This window comes from Prunus mume, linkage group LG5 (genome assembly GCF_029339155.1).
Source record: "Prunus mume cultivar Tortuosa linkage group LG5, ASM2933915v1, whole genome shotgun sequence".
In the NCBI taxonomy this organism is placed as follows: domain Eukaryota; kingdom Viridiplantae; phylum Streptophyta; class Magnoliopsida; order Rosales; family Rosaceae; genus Prunus; species Prunus mume.
Genome location: NC_142702.1, coordinates 30,213,332 through 30,233,523, shown reverse-complemented (window position 1 = coordinate 30,233,523; position 20,192 = coordinate 30,213,332). Strand labels below are relative to the sequence as shown.

Genomic DNA, 20,192 nt, shown 5'->3' with positions numbered 1-20,192 from the left:
AAACAATTTATATTAATAAAACACAATACGAAGTAGACCCTACAATGATGTTCCTCAAATAAACTTACTTGAGTGAGAGATCCCGCTATATATGTGTGTTTTTGTTTGTCTGAATCTTTCTTTATTTTATTTTAAAAATGATAATAATTTGGTGATATTTTATATATTTTATATATTTTTTTCATTTGGCGTTCGCTCGCATTATTAAGTTAACTACCACATGATCCACAAACCAAGCCACCAAGCTCCTCATGAGCCATGACATGCCAAAGCTCCTCCACCAACACCAACACCATGTTAGCCCACAAGTTTCACCGTCTCCACCTCCGCAGCTCCCCCAAATTCCGATGTGTTTTGGACCAAATTGCACCCAACTTGGCAGTCTCATCGTCCCTCAGCTCCGTCTTCACCTCTGCCAACGTCATCGCCGCTGCAGCGGCTGCCTCCGGCTCTGGCTCTCTCCACGGGGCCGTCACCTCCACCATCACTCAGGTCGCCGTCACGGCCCTCGCCATCGCCTCCGGAGCTTGTCTTTCCACTAAAGTCGATTTCTTGTGGCCCAAAATGGAAGCACAGCCAGGTCAAGAGATTTGCGTTTTTGAACCCCGTGAATTCTGATAATAGCAATTACTTCATTTCATAGGAGGAGCTATGCTTAAACTTGATTCCTTTTTTAATGGTGCAGGTTCTGATGTAGTGGAGGGAGTAGACGTGACTGGATATCCCATATTTAATGATCCACAGGTTTGCCATTTTTCATTATCTGCTTGCTTCAATACATACAAATACAATTTGATTATTGCTCTGCAATTCCACTAAAACAATGTGTGTGTGAACTGTGAAGGCAGGTGCAAAAGTCTATTGCATTTGCTAAGAAAGCTCACCACGGTCAGCTACGCAGAACAGGAGACCCTTATTTAGTCCACTGTATCCATACAGGAAGAATCCTAGCCATGCTGGTTCCCTCAAGTGGCCAACGAGTATGCATCTTTCTTATTTAACACCCCTTACTTTTACCAAATCAGCAAAACCCTTGTACTGCTGAAGAACAAGTTTGCATTTCATTAATTCCATCAAAACTTAAAAGTTTGCTGCAGGCTGTTGAGACAGTTGTGGCCGGGATTCTCCATGATGTGGTTGATGATACGTGTGTAAGTTTCCCCCACATAGAAGAGGAGTTTGGTGATGATGTAGCTAGGCTGGTAGCTGGTGTTTCCAGGTTAAGTTACATAAATCAGGTATTAATATTATACGCCGGTTATGTAATCTGGCTTTCTTTTCTTGGTATTCTGCCTTCAACTGATGTCAAACGATGACACATTTATCTGTGAAATGTGAGGGATAGGAAAGAATGGTGCAGATATTATTTCAATGAGAAAGTTATAGACATACAAATTCTAATCAACTGTTGTCATTCTTGAAGCTTTTACGGAGACGCCGCAGGATAAATTTGAACCAGGGCAGGCTTGGTCATGAGGAGGTAGGACTTATATTCTACATCATAATATAGAATCAGCCATGCTACAGTTACTTGAAACCTGAGATGTAATAAGAAAATAATGGAAAATTATATTGTAAATACAATAAATCATTACTGAAGAATATTTTAGATTTTTGTTATGTCTCAATCTTCATGTAATTTTATGTGTTTCTTGGTGCTCGCTTACACTTTTAAATATCTAAGCATCATTACTTTTGTGCATGAGTATGAATTTTCATGTAGTGATCTTCCATTAAAGCAATTATGTGGATACGATGGGCACTTAGTTGTATCAAGTTCAACTGAATGAAGCATAAGGTCATAATAAAAGATTAACTTTATGTGTTTTATTCTTAAAGATGATCATCATATGAGCACCAGTTTTTTGCTACTTCAGTTTTCCATATCTCATGCTTGCATTCTTTATCTATCAGGCAAATAATTTACGAGTCATGCTCTTGGGCATGGTTGATGATCCACGTGTAGTGCTTATAAAGCTTGCAGATCGCCTTCACAATATGAGAACAATGTACTGACTCTAAACTCACATTGATATTATAAGTTTATATTGTTATCACTTTCTTTTAATTCCTCAATTTTGATTTCTTTTTTCAAGACAAGTTTTGACTCTGAAATGAGCACAAACACTAAATTGTAATGAAATATTTCTGCCTTCTCTTGAAGATTCTAAATAATATATAAACACAGAACCTGTTTATCCTATTATCCTTCAGTTATTGATTGCATGGAAATGTTTGTTGGGACATGGCCAACTAACAGAAACTTTTGTCGGTAACGTGGTACTATAAATAATGCCCCCTTAGCAACAAGTGACCAACTTTAGCTGATAAAGATAATCATATTATTGTTTTGTTGGTTGCTTGAAATTTCTTGTCTTCTTCACTACGAAGTTTTAGGCTCATAATACTAGCAGATGGGTTACGCTCCTAGATGAATTTTTTTTTTACAGTTATGCTCTCCCACTGACAAAGGCTCAAGCTGTTGCAAAAGAGACCTTGGTAATTTGGTGCTCACTAGCTTCCAGATTGGGTTTGTGGGCAATGAAAGCTGAACTGGAAGATCTGTGCTTTGCTGTTCTTCAGGTCTGCTCACTAGAAGATCTAAATATCTGATAAAACTGCTTCTAATAAGTCAGTTGTGGGAATTTTGATACATTAAGCAAGACAATCATAGTTTTAAGTTTTTCCTTGAAGAGTTGAAATCCAATAGCTTATTTTCTCAGTGTACAGAGAACCAAAAATGGAGATTAGATGGTTACATCAAGAATAATTTTCAGACGTTGTGAAGAAACTAGTGCAGGAAACACATTAGTATGATGCCATTTGGGAGACAGGACTTAAATGACTGTGTAAGTAAAGAAAAGAGCAAAACAATGGACATTGTGGATATAGTTTCAATAAAGCATCTGGTAGTTTCTAAGCATTTTTTGGCTACTTAGAAAATGCAGTTGCGAAGCTTTAGGTACCTAAATTAAAGAAGAGGTGGAAATATGGTTCTATTAAAGGTTAATATGATATAATTTGGATGAACCTTATTCCATTGAGTGATTAAAGCTGTTTAATTAGTTGTAAAAATGTCTGAAAAGAAATATGCAGTGGATTTTGTTTTTCTTAAATTTATTACTATTTGGCCATTACCAAAAACCAGTATGTTGTATTGCACCGAAATGTAACTTGCTATATGAGCATTTGTAGTTCCTTCTTCAATAGTATGATCTAATCTTCCTTGTATAAGCAGCCTCAAATGTTTAAGAAAATGAGAGCTGATCTAGCATTGATGTGGAGCCATAGCAGCAAAGTAGGAAATTCAAAAAGAATATCCAGCTCGCTGCCCTTAAATGAAAAAAGCTCAATTTCTGACAATGAAGGGTCCATAGCAGTTGATGAAGATGTCACAACCATGAAGGCAAGCATTTAGAAGGATTTATTTTTTATTTTTTATGCTTCTGTCTGAATGCTGTATCCTGAAATTGTAGAAATCGACACTAAAAGAATGAGGATTGTATTTCAAATTAAAGTCGCTGTTTAGAAACTTCTGTTTTATATATTTTTCAGGATCTTTTGGAAGCTGTAGTGCCATTTGATGTATTGTTAGATCGGACTAAACGATCTAAATTTCTCAATACTCTAGGACAAGGTTCGGAGCCTCACACAAGACCAAAGGTTGTGCAACATGCTGGAATTGCTTTAGCATCTTTGGTAATTTGTGAGGAGGCACTCGAGCAGGAGTTGATCATATCAACTTCGTACGTTCTTTCTTTCCGCTTTTCCTTTTCTGCTTGCAGTTTTATGTAATTTACGTGTATATATGTCAACAATTATATATACACACAAACAAACATATATGTCATCATACAATTTTTATAATAGCCTTATTGTGTCAGTTGGTCAATGTTAAGTGTTCCTCGCCGTGTTATGTTTTCAGTTATGTTCCAGGAATGGAAGTAACTTTATCCAGCCGTCTAAAAAGTTTGTATAGCATCTACACCAAGGTAATGCACTTCACAGTTTAATATGTTTGAGGGCTTCTGTGCTTGATTTGATGTTTATAGCAGTTATTTCAAGATAGGCCCTTGTGTAGTATTCCCTTGCAAGCTTTTGAAACATTTCGTTCGTATCTGCACTTGTTTTAGATGAAGCGGAAAGATGTCAGCATCAATAAAGTTTATGATGCGCGTGCATTAAGAGTAGTTGTTGGAGACAAGAAAGGAACTTTGCATGGACCTGCCATCCAGTGTTGCTACAATCTTCTCGACATTGTACACAAGTAAATCAAATTGCACTGATTTCTATTTTTATATCACCCTCCTATTTCTTTACTTTCGTTTATTTATTGTGGGATCTAGGGTAAGCGATAGTTTGTGATAGATGTGACGGAATGGTATTTTTATGCATTTATATGATGGCGTGTATGTTCAAATTTGGGTAACGTGAAACTCTTGCTGTCAGTAACTTAATGAATTGAATATTTATATGACTATTGTGCCACAAGTTTATCTGTAGCGCAACTTTCTTTTTCCAGACTCGGAAAGATAACAGACTGATTTCCAATAGAAGAGGACTGTATATAAAATTATTGTAGGGGATCCCTCAATAGAAGGGGACTGTATATATACATAGGCAGATTGACTTATATTTATAATTTCTAATATGCAGACATTGGACCCCGATTGATGGTGAGTTTGATGATTACATTATCAATCCAAAGCCTAGCGGCTATCAGGTCAGATTTTCCTGTTCATGATTCTATATTTTTGGAAGGTCCATTTAAATGATTTCACTCCATTTTTCTCAATTTCTAATATCCCCAACTCTTGAGCCATGGTTGGACTGTTCCAACTGAATGTGATATAGGTTTTATATGTATTTTGTAATGTATATGTTTTGTAACTTTATCAGAGGGCACTTTTCATATCTTAACTGCAAATCCCCATCTGCAGTCTCTGCACACTGCAGTACAAGGTCCTGACAGATCACCTTTGGAAGTTCAAATACGAACACAGGTGCCAAACTTCTTCCAAATTTAAAGGAGATCAGAATTACTTGCTACCATTTGTTTTTAAAGTTTAGCTGACACTCGTAAATTTCATTTCATATTATGCAGAGGATGCACGAGTATGCTGAACATGGACTTGCAGCACATTGGCTTTATAAAGAAACTGGAAACAAATTGTCTAACATAAATAGCACAGATGAATCTGAAATAGATGCATCATCCTTTTTCTCCACAAATATGGAGGACCAAAATTCTACAGTAGATGATTTGTTTCAGAAGTATAGTTTGTTGAAAATTGGGCATCCGGTCCTTAGAGTGCAAGGAAGTCATCTTCTTGCTGCTGTTATCATTAGGTATATAACCACTTGATGTCTAATTTGCATAAATTGCTCTACGAACATGCCAATCACTAAGATTTGTGTTAAACTTGACATTGCAGAGTAGACAAAGATGGAAGGGAATTGCTCGTTGCAGTGAGCTTTGGACTGGCAGCTTCTGAAGCAGTAGCTGATAGAAAATCTCCTTTCCAAATAAAACGGTGGGAAGCCTATGCGAGGCTGTACAAGAAGGTTGGCTTGCCTTACTTCACATATTGATTCCATAGTGTAGTTAATCTAAAACTTCATTCATTGATTCCATAGTGTAGTTATTCTAAAGCTTCATTCATGGAAAGAGGTTGAAATCTAAAGATAGTTTGTCACTTGAAGTTGACCTGCCTCCAAGCTTTCTTAGTCTACAAATCATCATCATCCTTTGCCTGTGTCCCCTTCCTTTCTTTATTTGCAGAGAAATTACAAAAAATTTCAAGGTATCTCCTAATTGAGTTCCATTATGCTCCTTCAAGTAACAAATTACCCTATTTTCTTTGACTTCATATTCCAGGTGACTGATGAGTGGTGGTGTGAACCAGGACACGGGGATTGGTGCACTTGCCTAGAGAAATATGCACTCTGTCGAGATGGTATGTACCACAAGGTATGTTTAACATGTACTTCCTGAGATTTGTAGGCCACACAGATGATCTCAAAATGAAATTGTAATTGTATGTTCAGAATTAGAGAAAGAAAATTCAAAAACATATATAGCAGCCTGATAGACCCAGAGAGCGTATGAATGTCAACAATGTGAAATATTTCAGACTGAAGCATATAAGGACAACAGAAATCCACAATTAGGTTAAATACTGCTTCCTTGTGCAGCAAGACCAGTTTGGGCGATTGTTGCCAACCTTCATTCAGGTCATTGATTTGACGGATCAAGAAGAATCTGAATACTGGGCGGTTGTTTCTGCTGTTTTTGATGGAAGACAGCTTGATGATATTACATCGACACCGAGGTTTACATCAGCTGCATCAACTTCCATGGAAACTAGCATCAATAACAAGGTTAGCCTGTGACCTTGCCATTGTGAAGCCCATTTTGTTAATGACCAGTTTGTTGAAATTTTCTTGCTTAAATTTGTTTTGTGTTTGCTTTCGAGCATGATAGCCTTATTGCTTCATTCCATAGTTATGATCTGTTAATCATGGCTCCTAGATGACCTACTGCTGCAGTCATTGAATTGCATGGCTTGCTTGTAGTGTGATTTTGGATGTGGTAGTCTCTCTCTTAGTATTGCTAAACAGTAGCCACACAAGACAGACAGTGCTCCAAATGCTAATTAATTAATGCCTGCTTTCAAATTCAAGGTGCGGTTGTTAAGGACAATGCTACGGTGGGAAGAGCAGCTACGCTCAGAAGCAAGTCTTGGACAAGCAAAGCAAACTGAAAAGTTTCAAGGCAGTCCAGGTTCTGTCGTCCTTGGGGAAGTGGTGATTATATGTTTGCCCAATGGTGACATCATGAGGTTGAGAACTGGCAGCACAGCTGCAGATGCTGCTAGAAGAGTAGGACTGGAAGGAAAACTAGTCTGGGTTAATGGTCAACTGGTCTTACCCAATACCGAGCTCACAGATGGTGACGTGGTTGAAGTTAGAGCATAACAAGAAATTTGGAAAGAGAGAAGAAAGAAACTGTTATTTGAGTAGGGCCAAACAATTTTAATTTTTTGGTCTGCTATTGATTTCTTTCAGGATGAAATGGAACAGCTACTTACTGTACATATGACAAATTTTACACCAAAAAAAGAAAGTAAAAATCTGGCTACGGTAAATATCATGCTGTTAGTAAAAATATGTACATTTCCATGAAAGTCGTGCTGTTAAATATCAAACTTCCAAGGCTTTTCTTTTCTTGTTTGGTTCCAACACTCGAGTTCTGATCTTTACCCCATATAAAGCAATGCAATAATTCCATACTCTACCCATTTCCTTTTTAAGTATCGTCGATCCCCGGAGTTTCTCGAGTTGTTGCAAAACGATTTCTCCTTTAATAAGAGAACAGCGAATTTGAACAAGTGTACAGAGAGTGAACATATCTCGGTTTAGGCCAAAGAAGGTTTAGTTTTCGCTACCGTTCTAATCACCTTTCCGCTTTCCGTCCAAAAAAGACAGATTCCGATATAGGCGCATTAAGCATGACGTTCTGAATTCAGAACATAAAAAATTGGAAAAGACATTTATTTCAATATGCAAAATCAAGCAAGCCAAGTATCAATGACCTGTGAGTAACAATGCAGCAGCAAAATTCTAAAACCTACAGAAGCCAGCCAATAATTCTCGATGCAATGCTCCCTATTTTATAGTTACATCATTTAGGCATAAATATGAATAAGAATCTTCCCGAATCTATGCGACCAGGATCCATGCTTTCCACTAATGCTGCTAACTTGATGGTTAACCAAGCCCAGTACCAGATTTAATGATCCAACCAAGTTGCTCATGTGAACCAATGGGCTTTGTTGGATTAATGCCTCTCGACTACATCACTGGAATGCTAAGAATTATTGGTCTGCACTGAATTTGTTTCTGATGATCCAACTATATCTTCAAAAGCTTCTATGGCAATGGTCATATCATCATCAATATCAGCTTGTTCTACCTCTGCCATAACTTCATCCCTATCACCTACCACAGGTTCCACCCCATTCTGCACTGAATCAGAGTGAAGTTTAGGTTCTTCAGTTGCTTTGTTTGGTTCAGCTGAATTTTGCACCATGGGTTGTGGATATGGATCGTTTGAGACGGTCAGCATAGTTGTCACCAATAGATTCTACAAAAAAGAAAATGCAATAAATATGTAAGTTGGAACTTAAGTAGACTACTTCAGTATTAGTTAAAATAAGGTTGGCATATATAAGCTTAAATCAAGAGTTTTCTTTGGCAAAAACTTAAAGGGAAGCATTAGAGCAGCTTTATATCATTCCAACTACGGAAGAAACCCACTAAACTGATGGAAGATGAGTAAATGGTGGAGATAAAGTAACCATTTACATCCCCCCATTAAAGTTGCTCTTAGCAACATCAGATGCATTGAGATGGAAAACAGTGAATCAGGTTCTTCATTACTATACCTTTTCTAGTGCAAGAGCAAGCTTTGAGAGATTTGGATAGGTGGTTTGTGCATCCAAAAGGATCTGTTCAACAAAAATTTCAATACAAAATTACATATCGTAAAGTGATACATATTATAACATAGCACGGGAATAATAGTGCATTAACCTATCAGACAAGCAAAAAGATGCAAGCACTCATTAAAGGTCTGCAAACTACTCCTAAATTATAAAAACTACATCCAATTGCCACCATTTCTACAGTTACAAATGATAGGGAAACAAACTTCCAAGGAGAACAGAAGGGTGAAAAGAGGGGGTAAGAAGGGAATAGCAGTTTCAGAAAGGTACCTATTGTACTTGACCCAAAAAAAGAAGGTACCAATTGTTAGGCAAATTCAACCCAACTATAAATTCAATGCATGGAGCTTTGAAAAGTGTCGACAAAGGGATGAAAGACACAATCATAAAGAATACTGCAGAGAGGTAACGCATGATACATAATATAAAGGTGAAGTGAACACCTCGCAAAGCCTCTGAAGCGTAAATGGAGGACCTTCAGTAAAACTATTAAGAGCTGCAGTGAAGAAACAAACTATAAGCAATTACCATTAAAAAATGGAACTGAAAATTCAATAAAACTGTAGACCCTAACACCATAAACTAAAATATAATTTCAGCTCCACGCCCTTAAGCTGATTTCATATATGATCAGGGGAATGAGAATACCTTCATCCAACCTCTTCACCAGTTCTGGGTACGTTTCTCCTAAAGAAGCAATTTGCTGCTCATCTGCCATTTTTCCCTCTGGATACTCCAACAGAACCTTCATAAATCAAGGAAGAAGAGCAATAGAGAGGGGGAAGAGAGTGAGAGAGACAGATAAATACCATAATCCTGGAACTAGAATGCAATTATGCACATCTATTAAGAGTGCTTGTGTGCACGCATGTGTGTGACAACCATAAATAGCGGAAGACCCGCATGCTGGCATACCTCCCCATACCTGCTTCAGCTGAAAGGATAGCATGCTTTTTAATTTGTCCCAATCATGCCTGTGAGATATAAATAAATAAATAAAGTTTAAATACCAAGCAAAAACAAATGGATGAAGAATGTTGCCTTTTTGTACATCATACCTAGAGTAAACACAACTAACACATACAGGCACCAAGAATAATACATTAATATGCTACACACAAATGAGAGAATTTCACGCCAAAATAACAGCTTACCAAAATTTTCCGGTGGATGCAATAACTGCTAGTATGCCTCTAACTTCTTCTTCAGCAACCTCATGCTTGGACTCCTTACATCTAAAATATCAAGTTCAATACAGCACTTTCTTAATATGAAATCAGAAACAAAAAATAAGTAACATGAAGGTGAATTTCCTTTTCTCCGGTCTCTATTTTTAGGAAAAAATATTTACTGATCCCTGGAGGGCAAAACATTTACTGATCCCTAGAATATGTACATCACTGAAAAGCGTATTGACTAGATAGAAAGGCCCGTTAGTGCACAAAGCTTCACAAACAATGCATCACTGTGGTATAATATGTTGAAATAATTCAGTGTAGGGAAGCAGCCGAGTAGTCAGTGAGAGCAGCTCCCATTTACAACAATTAGGTAGTTGGCATCACACAATAGACGGTTCATATGCTTCCTTGTTATTAGAAAACGTGTAGGATACACAGTAAAATGTATAGGGAAAGAAGAGCGTACGCATTATTTAAACCATCGGGAACAATAGTCTCATGTTGGTTATCAGCATCACTGGTAGAATTCATTGAGGCTGTGAATTCTCATTTGATGGCATCTCCATTCAGATCCCTTAGCCTAGTTCTGATGATAAACGAGACATAAATGTAAGATCAACAATTATATTGAGTGCAAAACTCAGAACCAATTTGGCTGCTGAAAAATAACACTCAATTAAATTTCTCAAATTAATAAAGTTTAGGATTCCATTAGCCAGACCTAATAGCTGCGGCCTACTGATTTCACTTTCATTATTTTCCCCCCCTACAAACAAGTAAACAACGACCTACGGCAAAAAAAATTTGAAAATTTTGTGTTCTTCCACTCCGTTCGGTTACCGGGAAAATCAAGCAAGAAAACCCTAACTGGCATAAATCTTGAAGTTTGTGGGGGACCAAAAAGAAATGAAAAGAAGTTAGGAAATTTTGGAAACTAGTTTCGTCTATTTTGTTTATATAATCATGGCCGGGCGTTTTCCCGGCAAGCAAACAGAAAAGGAGAGGTTGAGAAAGAGATATGGAGACGTTACCAAGCTTTGGGTTTCTTGAGAGCCCAAGGAAGCGAAGGGAATCGATTCGAATCTGTGTTTTGAGAGAGAGATAATAATAATAAAAAGAAGACAAAGTGGTGGGAGTAGAAGCCTCAAACTCAAGAGTAGAACTGAGAGATGGTGCCTGCGACTGCGAGTCCTCTTCGCAACAAAAATGGTCAAACGTGCAAAACGTCGTCTTAATTAGCTTCTTTGGGTGCGAGAGCCCAGACCAGAGCAGCTAAAACGTCTTATTATATTTTATAATCATTTGTCCTCCAATTTTATGTTGCCACGTGACGAAGAGTTATAAAAGCAATTGGGCCGTCCCTTTTGTTCGTTTTTTCTCTACAAAACAGAGACACAAACACAATCCCTAACCTTCCTTTTCACACTCTAGAAAGAAAGAGTTTCGAACACAAAATCTCGAACTCTTACTCTCAGCTCTCGAATGCATGAGTAACTAACTGCTCTTAACCACTTGAGCTACAAGCTCCTCCCTATTTTCTTTTAATTATTGGGTCGGTTAAACCCCTCTCTTGTAATATATACATATTATTATTATAGATGGACCACCAGTATATTATAAGTCATTGACATCACAAAGGAGAAGGAAGGAGGAGAGACTACGAAGTCATAAATCACATTCCAAAAACCATCCACTTAAATATCTATATAATTTACGTATTAAAGAAAGAGGAATAAATAAATAAATAAAACCACCTAAGATACTGCCGGAAGGCAAATTGGCCTTTCATGGTGTCTTCCAACACGTTCTGACGACAACAATAATATACAGATTCATACTCCCTACAACTTCATTTCGCAATACAAAGACAAAAGGATGTACATAGAGAATAAATAAACAGCCATAATCCAAAGCAATGGCTCGGAGAAACACACAAAAATTACAATTGGAAAAGGCGGTCGTAGGAAGGTACTAGCTAAAATTCGTGAAACTGAACCATCGTGTCTCTCTCTGTTTTTCTGTCTGTCTACTCTTCTTAAAGAGACATTCATCCATGGCAGTGCCACCATCACCTGGAAGGAAGTTCTGATGCTTGACCACTAGGCGAAGGATTTGACGAATTGGAAGGGCCGTTATCTTGAGACGGTGCCCCGCCCCACTTCAGCTCTACATCAGACGGTTCAACTACATGCACTGAGCCGTCAGTCATGCCGACTGCAATCTGGTTAGGCTCAGACGGATGAGCTGCTATAACCAAAGGATAGGTGGGGTTGCCGCTGCACAACATTTTACATCAGTTTGCAAATGACAAACGAGGCTACAGGTCTTTATAGATAAGCCCAAAAGAAAAAAGCACCAGATAAGAAAGAAATAAAAAGTTCCCATTCAATAAACAGCAAAATACTTTTCCGCCCACCTGAGAGAAAATGATGGTATATACGCAGTAGGTGCTACTCGACATCTGAGTCTTAAGGTATCAGCATCAAAAACTCCAACAGCACCGTCACAAAAAGTAGCATAAACCAATAGACCATCGCATGAATATATTGCACTTGAGATGGGAGCAGCAAGTGCATCTTTTGGAGACCACTGCCATCATAGATGTGAAAAAAAAGAAGATAGGAAGAAAAAAGAAAAATCGTCAAATTAGAATAAAGATTATTAATTCAGTTTTACGATAGATGCAGATGTCTAAATAAGAAACTAAAATTTAATTTTATACAAGTCTTATAGATCAAACATTTCTAGACAGATAACTTTTATGTTAGTTCAACATTTTTCTGAGACAAGGACTGCCAGGTTAAGAACTTACTGAGCGCAAACAATCAAGCTTGCAATCGTACACAGCAATTTGGCTTTCATGAGCAACCAACAAGTGTGTGTGATCATTATGAAACTGAACTTTTGTTTCTCCAACCAACGGGGATTGGCGACCAGCTGGTGCTTGTATAAACCTTGTTTTCTTTTTCTCCCATCCATCAATGCTCCACACGCATAACTGTAATCCAAGTCACCAACGTAAATAAAAATGTCATGCAATTAGATAAGAGGAATAGCATTGCCTAGTTTCGTTCAATTAAAGCAGTGGCTCTTCATAATGGTCCAAACATTTTTGTACTTGGTCATAGGAAAGCAATGCTTTAGCTTTATAAAAAAAAAGTGTGTGAGACACCTCCATTCATATTATCATCCCCTTTAAATTAAGGCATTACATCCGCCTTCCCCAACAAAATAAAGCAAAAAGGTGAATCCACACCAAAAAAAACCAACTAGTTGTAAAAGAAAACAAATACAATGAGCAGCAGCTTAATGTTCCTCTCGAGGATAGGAAAGAATTGCTATACTTGTTATAAAATCACTAACCTGGGTATCAGCACCTGAAGAAACCAGTACATTAAGACTTTGAGAAAATGCAAGGCCTGTAATCCGATTCTGATGACCCTTCAGTTTGGTTTTAATCTGCCAATCTCATCCAAGGTTTAGTTTATCAGATAACCAGACAACACAGGCAAAACCTTAAAAGACATCAAGCAACAAATACAGATAAAACTAAGAGACACGCTTTACCTCATCAACCCTAACATTGTATATTAAAATAGTAGAATCCTCCATGCCAATAGCAATTATATTATTGTCTTGAGGATGAAATGCCAAAAAAGTGGCTGCGGGAGGGGGAGAGACAAATGTTGTCATGACCTGCAAAGTACGAGGTGGATCCGGTCAGCAAGATAGTTAAAAGAGATTGCTTGAGCATATATGACAAAAGATGATGTACAAAAATGTGCTATAGACCTTTCTAGATGGTTCTAAAAAAAGGCAGCAATAACATACCTTAAACGTCATCATGTTGAACAGAGAGACTTTCCCACCAGATGCAGACATGACATAAGAATCATTTTTGGATAAAGCAATACACGCAGTAGATTCCTCAGCTGGTTTATTGTCATTCACATCATTAGTCATAAGAGTTCCATTGGGAGGCTGCCACAACTGTGGTGTAACATATGCAGTAGCCTGAAAACAAAACAAAACCACAAGGTAGAAATCTATAAGAAACACCAAATTTAAACAGGGAGAGATTCATTTGAGGAAAGACAGAAGCCAGACCTTCCCTGATGGATTCCTTTCATTACGCTGCCATTTCCAAAGCTTGTGAACAGCATTGGAGGCGAGGGCTAACAGAGCCAGGCCATTGTTTGTGTACATTAGTCTTACAATCTGCAATTAGCAAATAATTTCTTCAATTATGATATTGTGGATTCTAATGTAAGGAGTAAATGATCTAGTCCACTATAGTACATACATATTTGTTGATTAATTTGCACCAATTTTAGAGGCAAAATCAACATACATAAGTTCTCTAACTGAATAAAATATATCTTTAAAAAAAATCTGCTTTATTTTGGTATAAAAGAAAAAACTAAACCATAAATTTCAGGGCTTCTGTCTCATATTTTATGATTATAAGTGTTAATTAGGAATAGTCCTCTACACCTTTCCAGCAGTTGTAGAGTCGGGCAACCGCAGAGCTTTCATTTGAGAGGGATCCGCAATATCAGAAATTTTCCAGCTCTTAATCTTGTCTATATCCTCGGAAATCCGAGGTTTAACATCAACGAGCCTGCTGTTCTCCATAGTACCCTGCAGTAAAAAAAACCAATATAAACCAACAAACACAGAGAGCATTAACAATTTCATGCTTCTTAAACTTACTAGATTACTGATAGACACAGCTGGTTGGATTCTATCAGGACGTTCCAGGGCTGGAGGAACAGCATTAGGAACATTCACAATGGGGCCCAGTGCATTAACAATCAGAGGCTGCTAGGAGAAATTAAGCAACAAAACTTGACATGAGAACCTCACTGGCAAATAAAAATATAAACAATGAAGAAATTATGCCAGCATAAGTTATCAAATACAGCAAGCTTTATATTGATTACAAGAATGATGCCATCAAACATTTACCAAATATTGACTTCAGGACCACAGAACAAAAACTACCTTAGAGTTGATGGGCTCAGAAGTGCCTCGATTTTTCTCCATAGCCCTTCCCTCCAACATTCTAATCAAGCGCAAACCATCATTATTTGCTAAGATCTTAATACCACTGTCATTCGTTGTTACAGCCAACAGTGACCCTTCTTTGTTGAATCTCAGTCTAGGACTAGCCTGCAAAAATAAAAGGGGCAAACTAGTCTGACTTCTGCACTCTTCAATGGTATAGAAATAATGTAAAGGAGAGCACTACTGACAGGCAACCCGCCATCTGCATCAACTGCCGTCAACACATTGGTACTATCCATATCCCAGAACTTAATTTGAAATTCATCACCAGCAGCTAAGAATCGGTTCCTTGTTGTGTCAAACTGGACAACGTCTAAAGAGCGCTTCCTAAATCCAGAATATGTCCGTTTGATAGCCCCTTCACTCTCATTCCACTCCACCAGATGGGATTCACCTTCTTTACTTGTTCCGCATGAGAAGAGTCTGCATATACAACATGTATCCTCACTATGCATACGTATGTATTTTAGAAAGAAAATTAACGGCTTACAAGCTAAAAAAGTTTTAAGGGAAAATTTCCAAAAATAAACAGGATAAAAAGTTTAATGTTATACTTCATCAGATAAAAGCTGCTTCATAAGTAATGAAAAATCCTTACAGTGATACATTAGTCAAATAATTCAATACCAGATTATAACCAGCATTAGACAAAAGGTATAATGGAGTACTTCTCCATTATCTGAACAAGATTTACCTGGTTCCATCTGCACTATATGACATCATGGTGCACCAAAGTCCAGGAGCATCATAGTCCACCCTTGATCCCAAGCAATCGTATAGCCAAGCTTTAATCTTCCCATCAATAGCAGTTGAAAAAATGAACTGATACATGGAAAAGAGGCATTGGTCAGAAGGATGGGTGCTTATCTGATTTTTCCCAGCTTCATTTGTTGTGTGGATGAATGTCAAGACTCCAATTACAAGTCAGCATATTAAAAAGATAAATTAGAGGAAAGCCCTGATAAGCTTCTAGAGAATACATACCTGAATATTTTCTTTGTAATGAGGGCAAACTGAATACACAGGAGCTTCATGGCCTTCAAATGTATACTGTCGGCGTCCACCTACAGCATCCCACACCTGTTGCAGAGAAATTTACAATCAGGGTGCCCGAATCTCTTCCAAGTATAAACCCACATCAATTCTTACAGCTAATACCTTAATCACTTTATCATCTCCACACGTAACAATACACAATTGCTTGTTGGGATGAGCGAATGCAATGTCATTAACCCCACCAACATGAGCATCAATCTAAAAGATGAGACAGATAGTCAATAACCAGTACCTAGTAATTTCACAGGGAGAAAGTTATACGAAGCACAAGCTTACCTCAAAATGTTGTCTCAGTTCTCCAGTTGGATTGTAAGTATATATCTGAACAATGTGCTTTGAAAATGCAACACCTGGGCAATGTAAAAGGCAGGCAGATCATAAAAATGTAAAAGAAAAAATATACTAATCATTTGTCTCATTCAGTCAGGAGGGTACATACCAAGCATAAGTCCATCTGGCCCCCAAACACACCGATTCACTGATATTGCAGCATCATTCACCAAAGCTGTCTGAATCAGGATTGGTTTTAAAGTACAATCAGTTACTCTTCTAGATCATGGTACTAAATTGTACCAAAGTTTGGTATGAAGGTGTAAACTACCCTGGTCTTGGCGAAAATAACATAATACTGACTATATAGATAGACAACAGGAAACTAAGAATAACTCCTATGAAGTCATAACATACAATACCTGCAATGGCGTTGAGGCAGTTTGCATATCCCAAACCTTGAAAGGTTTATGTACCAGCCTTTCCCGGGACCCTACTTCCCAAAGACTGATGTCACCAACATTTGTCCCAACTACAAACCAAATAACCGGAAACTTCAGAAAAATGAACCAAAAAAAATATTTAAAGACCAAATTATCTTCAAGTACAAACCTAGAAGAATAGTTTGTTGTTGTGGATGAAAGTCCATGCTCATTACGTTAGATCCTTGACTAAGAGTACGAACAACAGCCTTAGGAAGGTCATCTTGCGAGTAGACATTGGAATTATGCATCACACCAGAAAATGACACCTGCAAGACCATGGTGAGGATACGTATTTTTGTCATTGTTTTTACTTGAACGGTGGAGGGAGATCTTAGCACTTATTACAAGTGACAAACATGGTAAATGAGCTTGACAAATAAATTGTTGCTCTTCACACCTCATCAGCTTGGCCAGTGCGAATACGCTTCATCAAGTGCTCCGAATCAGCTGATTGATAATCCATCCCTGTAACACCTGTAGGAGTCCTTGGGTGCTTCAAGAAAGCAGCTGTATAAAGCAAACATAATGGAGAAACATCTTATTTAAGATATTAAAAAGCTCTAGGGAACCAACTGAGAGCTAAAGCATTTAGAATCAAATATGAGCATGCTCGCCTGCACTAGAAGGCTGCACGAGACCAGGAGGAGCTGCTGCTACAGCAGGGTGAGGCAATGAAGGATTAGTGCTAGACATCCAACCAGCAATAGCACCAGGAGATGGGGAGACAACAGGTTGGAATGGCTGCAGAATGATAAAGAATCAATCCAAGTATTGTTAGAAATTATTGCATATCTCTGTTATGCAGATGAATAGGAGGTGCAACTTACGCCATGGGCACCAATAGGAGGAAATGCGCCAGCCTTTGGAATTGGTCCTACAAGGGGACTGTTTGTCGGAGGAGGACGAGATCCATTAGCAGTTGGAGTGCAAGAATGATCCATGAATAGTGTTTTAATATCAGGGTTTGGACGGGGATTCTTGCAAAGCTGGTGCTGCCAATTGAGACTGAAAATTCAAATAGGGAAATAAGCTTCAAAAGAGCGACTCTAGTCAGAAGAAAATTCAATACCAGAAAGAAGTAAAAACATCAGGATCAGTTCTCTTATTAATAAGCATACAAGAAGGAATTATGGGGCATCCAACGGTGGCAAAATGTCATGTATCAAACAAATGAATCAATTATTGATTAATAGCTAACCAGAACCCTGTGTGAAAAAAGGTTATCGCTGGTTGACCACAAACTGGAACAAAAGAAGTAAAGATAAGTTGTGAGAATTACCTCTGATTTATTAACGTCCGTAGACGTGAACTTTTGAAGGCTGGAAACGCAAGCTTATCACGAAATAATGGGTTCGCCTCAATGAGCTTTTTAAGTTCTATAAGCATAATATTCCGAGCCGATTTTGTGTCCCCATACTTGGAAAGCTGCTCATTTTGCCTGATGATTTGATACAAATAGAAAGAATATATGAGCGCCAATTGCAAGCATACCTCCATATTAATAAAGAAGCAACAGAGGAAAACAAGCAGTACCTAAAGTTATCAAGAGTTAGCAACTGGGTGATCTCCTTGAAAAGTTCCTCATTAAATGATGCAAAAACCTTAAGGTCCTTCACAAGAATCTCAACAGCCTTCGCCCTATCCTGCCTGATAGAAGGAAACACAAAATCAAATTAAACTATCAAACTGCTGCATAAATGCATATTGAGATCAAATTCTACAATGCACGGCTCAGCTTCCCTTCTTTATTTTGATAAAACAGCCTAGAAAACCATAACCATTTTAAGTGCCTCTCTAGCATCAATTTCGTATGGACAATTTGGTACAGTCAATGGCTGACAAAATCAGCTTTCTGCGTCAACTTCCGTATGTTCATGAATGTTGAAAGCATTAGTTTTGAACCTCACCTGTCAAGAGCTTCCAAATACTTCTGCTTCCTAATTTCAAAAAAAATCTTCATTGAATATCGGTTGTCTTCAACTTTAGTGAAGCCACACAAATAGCGCTCAACTTCATCCCACTCTCCAGCCTGAACTTGATCCTCAAAATGTTTCATATTGAAGAAAAATCCAGACTCTTGCTCAAGCCTAACGGTCCAGAAGAAGCACATCACACACAAAGCCACAGCAATAAAAATAAATTTAAGCCCAATTTATCTTGCTCCAATTTTCTGCTGAGGAATGCAGGGAATAAAAAGACAAAGGTAAACAATATAGTGCCACCAGTCAGCAAAATCAAAGGCTCGTTTAGAAAGGCGGTTTTGTTTTGCAAGCTTGGTATTGGCAATTTCAAACAGACAACACAAAAGGAAACAAAGATAGGCATAAATGTTTACAATCTTCTCTTCCCCGCAGTTTCCTCAGCAAAGCAAACAGAAAATGAGACAGAACAAAACAGTGTCGGCAAAACAAACTTACTTATGAACTGTTTCCTTGAACTTCTCCTCGTCTAAGAACTGCAATATCAAGAATACCAGTTCCCTACTTAACGAAGACATTGCCCCAGGTAATCCTAAGCGCTCCAGTGCAAAGATCGAAAGCTTAAATCAACTGCAATTTATTTGGGTTTTACCCGAACTACTTTCCGGATCCACAAAGACAGTGAAAATTTGAACGCCCAGAAACTATTTCTTCTTCACCTCGCTTCTGGTGCAAATAATTTTTATTTCAAACCATTCAACAAGCACCTCCTTAAAATACCAAGTTACGCAGAGAACCCACAATCATCTAACCTTCTTGTCTGCCCAAACAATGCCTCTCATCCCCAGACAAATTTCCAAAAAGAAGAAAACCCACAAAAAAAGGCACAAATACCCAAATAAAAACAACACAAGAAAACCTCTTGTTCAAGCAACCCACTTCACATAAAACCCCAAATAAGCCTTAAATTTCAGCTTCTACAATAAAGATCCAGCATTTAGTACAAGTTGACATGTGAAGCAGAAATTAAAGAGAGAGACTAGATTTTGGAGCTGGATTTGACAATATGTGGAATCGTTCTTCCTTCACATGACATGTAAATCAAGGTTAAGAAAATAACAGAGCCTTACTGAGTCACCAGAGGGGAGCAAAATGAAACATTTTTCTAGGGTTAGGGTTTCTTTCTGAAGCTCTTTTATTCCTCTTCTTCTTCTCTCTCTATGTGTGCGCGCTTTGCAGCTAAACTCTGCAACAACCCTTACTTTCTCTCTCTAAAATGTTTACTTTGTATGTGTCTCTTTTACATCTTTATATACTTTTTTCTCTCTCCGGGACAAAGACAAAGCTTGTGCTGTTTTGTGCTTTTGCTGGGGCACCTCTCTCTCTCAGTCTTTCCACTATTATTTTATTGTTTTCCATTTATGTTTGTACATAGAACACGTAATCCCTCTGCCTCTCCATTATCTATTTCTCTCTCTACCTGATTTTCCTTACTCTCGATTGGACTCTAGTGACTAAACCCCACTAGCCTGAGAGAGAGCTTGTACAGCAGAAAACCCTAAGCGAGCGAGGTGGAAATGATAGAGTGTGAGAGGGTCCACCCTTGTATTGCCTGAGCTCATCTTGTCATTGGTCAATGGGTCCTATTTATTTTAGGAACGCTTGTGTGTGGGGCTTGGCAAGCATGACCTTTAACGGTAACATTTTACG

General features: G+C 38.0%; 3 protein-coding genes across 9 annotated transcripts; 1 reads left to right on the top strand and 2 right to left on the bottom strand.

Annotated features, from left to right (window-relative positions):
- The first annotated feature begins 198 nt into the window (after positions 1-198).
- LOC103333745 (uncharacterized) lies at positions 199-7,148 on the top strand. Of its 6 annotated transcripts, none has more exons than XR_016127526.1 (19): positions 199-580; positions 686-744; positions 849-980; positions 1,098-1,238; positions 1,424-1,480; positions 1,915-2,009; positions 2,451-2,583; positions 3,239-3,406; positions 3,556-3,746; positions 3,926-3,992; positions 4,134-4,267; positions 4,657-4,723; positions 4,941-5,003; positions 5,105-5,349; positions 5,436-5,565; positions 5,704-5,804; positions 5,907-5,957; positions 6,196-6,381; positions 6,685-7,148. XR_016127526.1 is itself a non-coding variant. In XM_089053715.1 (18 exons), exons 2-18 carry the CDS (start codon positions 734-736, stop codon positions 6,976-6,978), a joined length of 2,211 nt encoding a protein of 736 aa, XP_088909841.1. In that variant the 5' UTR covers positions 203-580; positions 686-733; the 3' UTR covers positions 6,979-7,148. The 6 variants fall into 6 exon arrangements, 2 of the variants coding, with proteins under 2 accessions (XP_088909841.1, XP_008234860.2); XR_016127525.1 differs by having other exon boundaries at positions 5,907-5,971; XR_016127528.1 differs by lacking the exon at positions 6,685-7,148 and having other exon boundaries at positions 5,879-5,971; positions 6,196-6,225.
- Positions 7,149-7,533: 385 nt separating this feature from the next.
- Positions 7,534-10,251, bottom strand: LOC103333515 (serine/threonine-protein phosphatase 4 regulatory subunit-like protein). The gene is given in 8 exon segments (XM_089053716.1): positions 7,534-8,146; positions 8,448-8,510; positions 8,951-9,003; positions 9,156-9,252; positions 9,433-9,481; positions 9,662-9,742; positions 10,152-10,218; positions 10,221-10,251. Coding segments are annotated over 8 exon segments (717 nt in total). The 3' UTR covers positions 7,534-7,870.
- A 1,111-nt stretch (positions 10,252-11,362) lies between these two features.
- On the bottom strand, positions 11,363-19,769 carry LOC103333516 (protein TOPLESS-RELATED PROTEIN 2-like). 2 transcript variants are annotated; one of them, XM_089053713.1, is made up of 25 exons: positions 18,981-19,769; positions 18,471-18,650; positions 18,097-18,210; positions 17,843-18,001; positions 17,391-17,568; positions 17,178-17,304; positions 16,961-17,070; positions 16,691-16,829; positions 16,501-16,610; positions 16,248-16,317; positions 16,085-16,158; positions 15,911-16,006; positions 15,737-15,832; positions 15,447-15,574; positions 14,941-15,175; positions 14,690-14,857; positions 14,399-14,509; positions 14,180-14,326; positions 13,793-13,903; positions 13,517-13,699; positions 13,253-13,381; positions 13,049-13,144; positions 12,498-12,683; positions 12,102-12,274; positions 11,363-11,961 (listed from the first exon to the last, which is right to left on the bottom strand). In XM_089053713.1, exons 1-25 carry the CDS (start codon positions 19,058-19,060, stop codon positions 11,754-11,756), a joined length of 3,408 nt encoding a protein of 1,135 aa, XP_088909839.1. In that variant the 5' UTR covers positions 19,061-19,769; the 3' UTR covers positions 11,363-11,753. The 2 variants fall into 2 exon arrangements, with proteins under 2 accessions (XP_088909839.1, XP_008234585.1); XM_008236363.3 differs by having other exon boundaries at positions 14,399-14,506.
- Positions 19,770-20,192: the final 423 nt, after the last annotated feature.